Here is an 11,707-nt window from a genome sequence, read left to right on the forward strand (position 1 = left end):
CCACTTTTAACTGCTTTTTTCCCCATACACGCTTCATTCAACTAGGACTTGAAAGCTAGATTTATATACATTGTGTAATACTTGACTAATGCACAAAACAGTGTAGACATTTTCCAAAATTTGTAAAGAAATATATAGTTGATAACAATGTTCAATCATATTCTGAATACTTGAATTAATACTATTTGTAAATACTTCCTTTCAAATGTTTTTCTTTTTCTTTAAATTAGAGCGATTTAGCTTAACTAGTCCAGAAAAATATAAATAAAAGAGCCTTTTTTTTATGCCACCGCAGCATCTGCGATGCGGTGGCATATAGCGATTCATCTGTGTGTGTGTGTGTGTTTGTTTGTTTGTGTGTTATATAGATTATATAGTGAACTTCAAAAATCTTCTTGTGAAAAACCACTTGTCCAATTTCAACCAGACTTGGCAGGATTGATCCTTGGGTGAAGGGCTTCCAAAGTTGTTCAAAAAATTTCATTCCATGCAGAAATCTTGTTGCCATGGCAACCAAAAGGAATTATAAGTATAAATTTAAAAAGTCTTCTTGTAAAGACCCAAAAGGCCTAGAGCTTAGATATTTTGCATAAAGCATTGTCTGGTAGACCTCTACCAAGATTGTTCAAATTATTGCCCTTGGGTCAAAATCGGCCCGCCCCGGGGGTCATTGATTTTCACTATATGTATGTAAAGTAAAAACTTAAAATACCTTCATGTAAAGACTCAAAAGGCCTAGAGCTTAGATATTTTGCATAAGGCATTGTCTGGTAGACCCTTACCAAGATTGTTTTAATGATAGCCCTGGGGTCAAAATCGGCCCCGCCCTGGGGGTCATTGATTTTCACTATATGTACATATAGTAAAAACTTAAAATACCTTCTTGTAAAGACCCAAAAGGCCTAGAGCTTAGATATTTTGCATAAGGCATTGTCTAGTAGACCTCTAACCAGATTGTTCAAATTATAGCCCTAGGGTCACAATCGGCCCCGCCCTGGGGGTCATTGGTTTTTCTTATATGTATATAGTAAAAACTTTAAAAAACTTTTTCTAGCAATTGACAAATGCTAGAGGTTAGATATTTTGCATGAAACATTGTGAAGTGAACCTCTAGCAAGATTTTTCAAATTATAGCCCTTGGGTCAAAATTGCCCCCGCCCCGGGGGTCATTGATTTTCAATGTATACATATAGTAAAAAATCTTATTGTCTGAAGGTACAAGGCTTAGAGCTTTAATATTTATTAAATTATATCATCTATAGGTACTCTACCTAAGTTGTTCAAATTTTGTCTCTAGTGTCAAAATTAGCCCCGCCCCGGGGGCCATAGGTTTTCCTTATATGTATATAGTAAAAACTTAAAAAATCATCTTCTCTAAATTTACAAAGGCTAGAGTTAAGATTTTTTGCATGAAACATTGTGTAGTGAACCTCTAGCAAAATTGTACAAATTAAAGCCCTGGAGTCAAAATTGGCACAGGGGTCATTGATTTTCACTATGTACATATAGTAAAAAAACTTCTTGTCTGGAGGTACAAGGCTTAGAGCTTTGATATTTGGTATATAATATCATATATGGGTCCTCGCTAAAGTTGTTTTAATTATGCCCCTAGTGTTAAAATTACCCTGCCCCAGAGGCGATAGTTTTCCTTATATGTATAAAGTAAAAACTTGAAAACTTCTTCTCTGAAATGACAAAGGCTAGAGGTTAAATATATGGCATGAGACTTTATGAGGCTTGAACCTCTACCAAGATTGTTGAAATTATAGCCCTGGGGTCAAAATTGGTTCCACCCCATGGGTCATTGATTTTCATTATGTACATATAGTAAAAAAAAATATTTTTGTCTGAAGGTACAAGGCATAGAGCTTTGATGTTTCTATGTAATATCATCTATAGGTCCTCTACCAAAGTTGTTCAAAATTTTCCCTTTGTGTCAAAATTGGCCTGCCAGGGGGCAGTGATTCTCATTATGTACACATTGTAAAAACAGAAAATAAAACAAATGTTTTCTGAATGGGAGAAAGCTACAGCTTAGATATTTGACTTGAAATGTTGTTTGGTGGACCTGTATCAAGATTGTTTTGAATTAAACCCTTGGGTCAAAATTTTGCCTTGCCTAAGGGGAAAGTGACCTACTTTCTTGTCCTTTTGATGTACAGCAATGGAATTTTGACCATGTGCACAGTTTAAGTTGTAAAGTGAACTTTGATATCAGCTGACCTTGATTTTGACAAAGTGTCTAACTGTGTTGTCTTTTGATGTAGTCATGATATTTAGGCTGTGTGAAATATGACCTTCACCACCAAATTCACCAGACTCAAGTGCATTGATTTATTCCTACTCTGACCTTTTATTGGATTAACAATAGATTCAACCACTAATCTGATAATAAGAATTAGATAGGTCAGGGATCTATGCATAATGACAATCTTTAATTGTATAGAAACCATAAAAAATCTGTCCCTACACTACTATTTAGTGTTTTATTAATGCGGTGGCATAGCATTTTTCTCAAATGCAATCTTGTTTTTTTTTTCAAAATAACTATAAAAGAATAAATAACAGAATTTCTTAGTTACTTTTACAAACAGTTAAAATCAACCAGTGTTTTATTTACAAATAGCTCCATTGAATGCCAACAATTATCTCCCTTTAATAACTAAAATTATTTTCCTGCACCCTCGATGAACTGTATACCAAGGTTCACAGTTATAAAGAAATTATCTAGGCTCAAACTCATATCTCATGTATTTGATTGGTCAGAAACTATCAGAGAATGTACATTGACCAATGAAAAATTGGAGATCTGGGATAGAGCTAAGAAAAAAAGTTTTATAACTTCAAGGCCAGGTATTCAGCCATTTTATTCTACTTTTAGCAAACTATGATGAAGATTGTTAAATAGAGGTTGTACATGTATATTACACCTGATTACTATGAGGAGAATATAAAATTTAAAATAATGGCTTTTTATGCCCCCGCCATGTAATGGCCGGGGCATATAGTGTTACCCTGTTCCGTCATTCCGTCCTTCCATCCTTCCGTCCTTCCGTCATTCTGTCATTCCGTCATCATCAGTTTCCGTTCATTATCTTAAGAACGGTTGGACACATTCAACTCAAATTTGACATATGGATATGTCATGAGAAAATAGAGGTCAAGTTCGAATTTGGTCATGGTTCGATGATTTTTGGCAGAGTTATGCCCCTTTTACTTTCAAAATAATATGAAATTTCAGTTTCCGTTCATTATCTTAAGAACGGTTGGACACATTCAACTCAAACTTGACATATGGATATGTCATGAGAAAATACAGGTCAAGTTCGAATTTGGTTATGGTTTGATGATTTTTGGCAGAGTTATGCCCCTTTTACTTTGAAAATAATATGAAATTTTCAGTTTCCGTTTATTATCTCCCCAACAGTATTAAACATTCAACTCAAATTTGACATATTGATACGTCAAACGAATGCGCAGGTCAAGTTCAAATTTGGTCATGGTTCAATGATTTTTGGCAGAGTTATGCCCCTTTCACTTTGAAAGTAATATGAAATTTTCAGTTTCCGTTTATTATCTCCCCAATGGTACAACACATTCAACTCAAATTTGACATATGGATATGTTTTTGAAATGCGCAGGTCAAGTTCAAATTTGGTCATGGTTCAATGATTTTTGGCAGAGTAATGCCCCTTTCACTTTGAAAATAATATGAAATTTACAGTTTCTGTTCATTATCTACCCAACAGTGTTACATATTCAACTTTAATTTGACATATGGATATGTCAAAGGAATGGGCAGGTCAAGTTGGAATTTGGTCATGGTTTGATGATTTTTTGGCAGAGTTATGTCCCTTTCACTTTGAAAATAATATAGATACATCTTAGGAATAAGCAGTTTAAGTTTGAATTTGGTCATGGTTCAATGATTTTAGACAAACTTATCTTTCCTGAATGTTGGAAAAATTTTGAACTTTCAGTTTCAGCACTCATTCTTTTAGCCATTATTTTGGCTACAAATATGCAATATGCTATTTCTAAAAGGTTAAGACTGAATAATTTCAGTGCCTTGAACATTGTATGGAAATGGTTTGTGTGAACATTGAAAAGTTTTAAGGGCTTTGAACTTAAAATGAAAAAAATAATTAATGCACCATCTGAAATTTTGGCTGCATGCGGGGGCATCCGTGGCATGATGACACATTTCTAGTTTACATAAACATCAAGGGAAAGTAAATACACTCTAAAAGTGTTAAGTTGGGAAATTTCATTTGTGGAACGGAATTCTTACTTTGATATAAATACAGGACTAATACTTTCTATGATTATTTTTTTCAGGCACTAGAGAACAAGTTAGCCTCCTGCCGAAACTTTGTAAAAGATCCGCCCCGAGGTAGCAACCCGAAAAGTGGGAATAGTCCTGTCAATTCTCCAAGGTATGTCACTATAGCTGAATGAATCTGTTGAGGAATTTGAATTTCAATATCACATTGCAAACTAATACAATTTTATCATTAATTCCTGTCTTTCATAATTGATCTATATAATAATGCACATTAAGAACAGTGATTGAGGATGAATCGCATTTCACAAGACAAGTATCGTCAACTGAATCAACACAAGAAAACTTGCTGTGTCTTCAGCACATAGTTGCATCATTGAGTTCTACAGACTGATGGGCAAATCATGAAGGCATATAACCAATTTGTGTAATTTAAAAATCCAATTAGTTCGGTGTAGAAGTATTGATATAGATTGTTTGGTTACCTTTCTTTTAAGTTGAGGTTTAAGCTTAAAAATTATTCTCTGTAATTTTTTGATCCCTTACCTTCATTTGATTACTTTTGTTATATTCTTTTTGTTTAAGTTGGTTCCTCTTTGGTAAAAAAAAAATCATATCTCCTCATTTTATACTACTATATAAAGCATAGTGTTGCATAAGTTTTCTTAATCATTAAATTGTCTCTCGTTTTATTTTTTTTGGGAATGAAAGAGCACTGACTACTAGTATTCATGTTTCACCATCATGACCTAATTTTCATCTTTTTGTGTGTTTGGCTTATTGGCTGTATTTCTTTTCAACAAGTTTTTTTCATTGCCTAAGCTAAGAATAGTTTGAAGTGTAGAGATTTATTTCTTGCATTTGATAACCTGATAGGAGTTTATTAATACAGTTATGCAAAGAAAAGAATAAGAATGGAATAACAAGAAAGTATCAAACAAAAAGTGAGACAGTGAAAAAGTTTATTGTATTTAGATAACTTTTTATGAACAAGGCAGGAAAGTCTCTATTCTGAAAACCTCTTACCTTTATTTCTAACAATCAGAAGCTCATGATTTGTAGTAAAGTTATCTATACCATTTAATTGAGTTACAACTTAATTTAGCTCTCCGTATTCAAAAGTAAGTCCAAATAAATATAGGTAATTTTTTACAAGTCCAGCAAATATAAGAAAAAGTTTTTGTTAAGAATGATAACATATTAAAAAGTTAAAATTAAGTACATGTATATATTTTGATTCACTGCTTAATTACTCAAATAAAACAAAAAAAGGATACAAATTAAAAGTTTTTTTGTCGGTGCAGTCTGGTTCCTAAGAGAATTGAGTTTAAACTATGAACAAACATGGCAGTTAAATCCTTAAAAAAAGACAAAAGTAATTACATGTTAATTAAATAGGCAAGTTTTTTTCTTGCTGAAACACTTCAATAGTTGTAATAAGAGTTTGAGAAATTTGCCACTTGTAACTTCAGCTCTGCGCTATGGAATCGTATTAGACAGTTTACAGGTCTGATATTTATACCCACTATTTCTGCATACTCTATTATACTAACTGCATGTGTATTTGGGCAAGACATTGAAGTAATAATATGGTTGCAAAATAAGTAGAAATCTAGAAGAGTGTATTTGGAATTGCATTTTGTATCCTATGTTACTTTTTCAGGAATTCACACTTGAATAAGGCAGAACTTTGATTTTTCTGGTCGTAATAATTTTGATATCTAGATTTTGACTGGATTACTTTATAGTTTAGTTTTTAATCAAAAATAAATTATATAATCATTGTAGAATTTTTCAACACTAAATTTCCTTCTTTTCTTACCTTAAGTCAGTCATAATTAATGATATAGATAATTTATTGCCATTCTTAGCAGACAGGTCTATAGGTACATTTAGTACACAAAATGTTATTTAGATTTCAAGTGAAAAAGTCTTTGTGGCCATAGAATGTAGATAGGTCTTGATCTCATCATTGTTGGTTCCTGTGTTAGATGCCCTAATTAATTAGTTATCTTTCATTTATTGCTTTGGAACTTTCTTAAAAATCTTAAAAATTTCACAGTTGGTTCTCCCCTCGTCATGGCCTCTTGTCTGAAATTTATGCTAAAAAATACACTTCAGCCTCATTAAAGCGCTCTTGTTGGGGTCCAAAGTCTCAACACCGCGTTCTAACGAGGCTCTCACTTGAACGCTCATTGCGAAATTACCGCATTACCCCACCCACCACATGTATAAATATAACGCTGATTTTTGTACTTACTGTTCAATGAATATCGACATTATCTTTTTCTAAAACCATTCAATGATGTAAACATATATTATATTCACAAATAATACTAATTATATTTAAAAGAAACGAAAAACTTTGGAAAGAAAATTATAAATCATGAATGTAGTAGTGTAAACAGCCATTACTGTAATGACCTTTGATTAACTAGGGGACACAACTAAAGCTGGACTGTAAATAACACTGTAATTTACAGTCCAGCTTTAGTTGTGTCCCCTAGTAAATCAAACGCCAATTACTTCCTGTCATGGCCGCTCTATTTACATTGCAGGATTTTAAATTGATTTTGGGCTTGTGTGTTTTTTAATTGAGCGAGGTTTACATGTCAAAGATATGTGTGTGAATTTTAGTTTATTTATACTCACCATCGGTTGCCAATGTCACAGTTATGATATGAATTTGAGATTTTGGAAACAATTTAAAGACAGGTAAAACAACAAAAGAGCGGATAAACGCTTACCTGGACATGTTTTTCACACCTTTGGCGCTCATAAATGTCCTAATAACAATTGTTTATTGTACTTGACTGTCAAATTGAGCAAGCGTTATAGCGTGCTATAAATCTAAGTCTACTTAAAAAAAAATTTTTTTTGGGGAAGTTTTTTTTTTTTTGGGAGCCAAGGTCTATGAGCGCTATACTGAGATTAGCGTTATAGTGAAGAGCGAGTTATCGAGGCTACAGTGTATATGTCAAGTTTCAATGAAGGCTGAGTATTCATAATTTCAGTGATATTAAAATCAAATTGAAACAAAAATATCAAAAAATATTTTCCCATTTACCATAAATATGTGAAAATAAATTAGGTCAGTTTTGAATTATATCCCATGTGAATAATATGATTAAATTTCCTGAAAACATGCTTTTATCCTTAATAGCTAGTTTTTTTCCTCCCTTACCAAACATTACTTTATTTATAAATTATGCATGTTCATTAATATTAATTATAATATTGATTAATTAATCAGCATCATGTACAAAAAAATGTAAAAATTATATTTATTCTCTTTCTATTGCATTGTTTTCATCCACCTATTTACTTAAAAAAATGTAAATCATTAATTTTAGAGGCAAAATTACACAACCGTCATTTTTCAAAGAATAAAAGATTTGATTTTTGTATACTTAAGTTAAAATAAGCCGTGCCATGACAAAACCAACATAGTGGGTTTGCGGCCAGCATGGATCCAGACCAGCCTGCGCATCCGCGCAGTCTGATCAGGATCCATGCCGTTCGCTTACAAACTCTATATCAAGTAGAGAAACTGATAGCGACCAGCATGGATCCTGATCAGACTGTGCGGATGCGCAGGCTGGTCTGGATCCATGCTGGTTGCAAAGCCATTATGATGGTTTTGTCGTGATGCGGCTCAAATTTCCTTTTGAAATAAATCAGATAACTGATGAGTAAAATTTTACTATGTACTATGCACTGGGAACAAAGGGTCGAGTTTTACAAAATTTGGCACCCATTTTTATCTAACTTTTTCACATTTCAGCTTAGCTAGATTACATGGATTGCTTTGGATTTAGGTGTTATGAAGATATACAGTGTAGAGAATCCTAGAGTTAATGGCTATAAATAGAAAATGAACCCAAACTTTACAAATTGTACCAAAGAAGTGCTTATAATTATTTAGATAAGTAAGAAATGAAGACAATGTAGACAAATTGCAATTATATTATATAATGGACAAATTTGTACTGTATATTCACCTTAGAAAATAATACTTTTGATCAATTTGTCAAATATTTAGATCCACATGATGCTGTAACCATTTCCAGACCTTCTCTACATTGTAAATCCATATGAGCCGCGTCATGACAAAACCAACATAATGGGTTTGCGACCAGCATGGATCCAGACCAGCCTGCGCTTACGCGCAGTCTGATCAGGATCCATGCTGTTCGCTATCAGTTTCTCTACTTGTAATAGGGTTGGTAAGCGAACAGCATGGATCCTGATCAGACTGCGCGGATGCGCAGGCTGGTCTGGATCCATGCTGGTCGCAAACTCATTATGTTGGTTTTGTCGTGACGCGGCTCATATAATAATTGTGTAAACTTGTATAATCATAGTAATAATTTTTAATTGCAACATTTTCAGAGATGTCTTTTGGACCAAAGCGCGGCGGCAAATAATTTTCTATCCTGATTTTAAAGCATAGGTATCAGACAAAAGACAGCTTCCTGGTTAACAGCTTCCTGGTTAATGGCCTTTTAGCTTGAGCTTTACAGTGTAGATTATAAGATATTATAAGGGAACTTTAAGTTTTAGCATTCGTGATTTTAATTAGCTGATATCAGGATATTTTATGATTGATAAATGGCTTTTTACATGAAATTCAATGATTTTTATTAGCTCACCTGTCACAAAGTGACAGGGTGAGCTTTTGTGATCGCTGTCCGTCCGTAAACTTTTACTTTAAATGACATCTCCTCATAAACCACTAAGCCAATTTCATCCAAACTTCACAGGAATGTTCCTTTGGTGGTCACCTTTAAAAATTGTTCAAAGAATTTAATTCCATGCAGAACTCTGGTTGCCATGGCAACCAAAAGAAAAAACTTTAAATATCTTCTTTTAAAAAACCATAAGAGCTAGAGCTTAGATATTTGGCATGAAACATCTTCTAGTAAGTGTCTACCAAGTTTGTTCAAATAAAAGCCCTGGGGTCAAAATTGGCCCCGCCCCAGGGGGGTCATTGATTTTCCCTATATGCATATAGTAAAAACTAAAAAAATCTTCTTTTAAAGAACCCAAAGAGCTAGAGCTAAGATATTTAGCATGAAACATGTTCTAATGGGTGTCTACCAAGTTTGTTCAAATAAAAGCCCTGGGGTCAAAATTGGCCCCGCCCCGGGGGGTCATTGATTTTCCCTATATGCATATAGTAAAAACTTAAAAAATCTTCTTTTAAAGAACTCAAAGAGCTATTGCTAAGATATTGAGCATCAAACATGTTCTAATAGGTGTCTACCAAGTTTGTTTCAAATAAAAGCCCTGGGTCAAAATTGGCCCCGCCCCAGGGGTCATTGATTTTCCCTATATGCATATAGTAAAAACTTAAAAAGTCTTCTTTTAAAGAACCCAAAGAGTTAGAGCAAAGATATTTAGCATGAAACATGTTCTAATAAGTGTCTACCAAGTTTGTTCAAATAAAAGCCCTGGGGTCAAAATTGGCCCCGCCCCGGGGGTCATTGATTTTCCCTATATGCATATAGTAAAAACTTAAAAAGTCTTCTTTTAAAAAACCCAAAGAGCTAGAGCTAAGATATTTAGCATGAAACATGTTCTAATGGGTGTCTACCAAGTTTGTTCAAATAAAAGCCCTGGGGTCAAAATTGGCCCGCCCCGGGAGGTCATTGATTTTCCCTATATGCATATAGTAAAAACTTAAAAAGTCTTCTTTTAAAGTACCCAAAGAGCTAGAGCTAAGATATTTAGCATGAAACATGTTCTAATGGGTGTCTACCAAGTTTGTTCAAATAAAAGCCCTGGGGTCAAAATTGGCCCCGCCCCGGGGGGTCATTGATTTTCCCTATATGCATATAGTAAAAACTTAAAAAGTCTTCTTTTAAAGTACCCAAAGAGCTATAGCTAAGATATTTAGCATCAAACATGTTCTAATGGGTGTTCAAATAAAAGCCCTGGGGTCAAAATTGGCCCCGCCCCAGGGGTGTCATTGTTTTTAACTATATGTGTATAGTAAAAACTTTAAAAAAATCTTCTTTTAAAAAGCCCAATGAGCTAGAGCTTAGATGTTTAGCATGAAACATCTTCTTATGGGTGTCTACCAAGTTTGTGCAAATAAAAGCCCTTGGGTTAAAATTGGCCCTGCAACGTTGTGGGGGGGGGTGGGGGCCTATATACAGGTGAGCGACCTCCTCAGGGCCATCATGGCCCTATTGTTAGCTTTTAACATGAAATTCAATGCTTTTTTATTGACTTTTTACATGAAATTCAATGATATTGGGTTGTTTTTTTTTTACAAGAAATTCAATGGTTTTTATTAGCTTTTTTACATGAAATTCAATGATATTTATTGGCTTTTTACATGAAATTCAATGATTTTAATTGGCTTTTGTATATGAAATTCAGTGGTTTTTATTGGCTTCTTTATATGAAATTCAATGGTTTTTATAATGGCTTTTTACATTAAATTCAACGGTTTTGATAGGCTGTTCACACAACATTCACTAGCTATAATTACCTCTGTACATGAAATACAATAGTTTTAATAGCTTATTTTAATAAATTCAACTATGTAGTGGTTTCATTTTTTTCTGGCTTAGTCTGTCTGGGTATGTAAATGAAAGACCATCTGTTGTGTTAGTCCAACATCCTTAGCTTGATACAAAAATATGTCAGACTTCAAGCGCATTTCATGAAAAAATTGGCACCAGTTCATCCCTAGTGCAACCTCCAATATTCTAACCACATTTGGGGGAAAATGACATTATGGTGAACTGTAGATAAAAGTTTTATCATTTTACATTTTATCCAGAATAGATATAAAACAAGTTCTTTATAATATAAAGATTTTAATTTATCGTTTGCTACAGAAGTTATAAGAAGGGGTAAGATGGCTAAGAGTTGTTGTATCACTATATTTATTTCAACATATTTTGTTGTATTGTTACAGTTTCAATTTCATATTATATTTGTCTTATTGTTAATGCACAAATCTGTACATTGTTGGCCTATAATGAAATTAATGAAGAAAAAATATATAGATAAGCTTTACATACATAATACTAACATTCATGGTAGCTTATTTAAACAGTATGAAAGATTGTTTGATTTTGTGGACCAGTCACAAACTCTTGCATCTGATTGGTTGATTTTAAGATTCATTTTGAATTTTAATCAATGACATTGCACCATTCAAAGTTTTGTTGCCTTTGACTCGGGTTGAGGTTGTTTTGGAGATAAGTCGAAGAATTGAAACATGTTTGTAGAACATAATGGATTGAAAATCAAGTAATTCAAGTCTAAACATAACTTTTGGCTAAAAATTTTTCATAATTTTTATTTTAGTCATGAAATTTTTAAAACCTGTCAATGAAGCCTTACCATTGGCCAATCAAAATCCTTTCAAAATTCAAGTAAACCAATCGTATGCAAGAGAGTTTTTGG

The 11,707-nt window shown here is 33.4% G+C and overlaps 1 protein-coding gene across 10 annotated transcripts in view; it reads left to right on the forward strand.

Annotated features, from left to right (window-relative positions):
• LOC132740068 (nuclear distribution protein nudE-like 1) overlaps nt 1-11,707 on the forward strand; it is a 57,253-nt gene that overhangs the window by 35,810 nt on the left and 9,736 nt on the right. For 2 of the 10 annotated variants that reach the window (XR_009627093.1, XM_060727927.1), the window contains 2 exons: nt 4,339-4,436; nt 4,868-4,881. Coding sequence is in view for 6 of the 10 variants with exons in the window: in XM_060727927.1 (XP_060583910.1) it covers nt 4,339-4,436; nt 4,868-4,881 (112 nt within the window). In the remaining 4 variants the exon portion in view is untranslated. Of the gene's footprint in view, nt 1-4,338; nt 4,437-4,867; nt 4,882-5,754; nt 5,790-8,674; nt 8,736-11,133; nt 11,149-11,707 lie in introns of all 10 variants that reach the window. The other 8 variants (XR_009627094.1, XM_060727926.1, XR_009627096.1 and 5 more) reach the window with 4 other exon arrangements.

Source organism: Ruditapes philippinarum, unplaced genomic scaffold (genome assembly GCF_026571515.1).
Source record: "Ruditapes philippinarum isolate M1 unplaced genomic scaffold, ASM2657151v2 ctg3003_1_1_1_1, whole genome shotgun sequence".
Taxonomy (NCBI): Eukaryota; Metazoa; Mollusca; class Bivalvia; order Venerida; family Veneridae; genus Ruditapes; species Ruditapes philippinarum.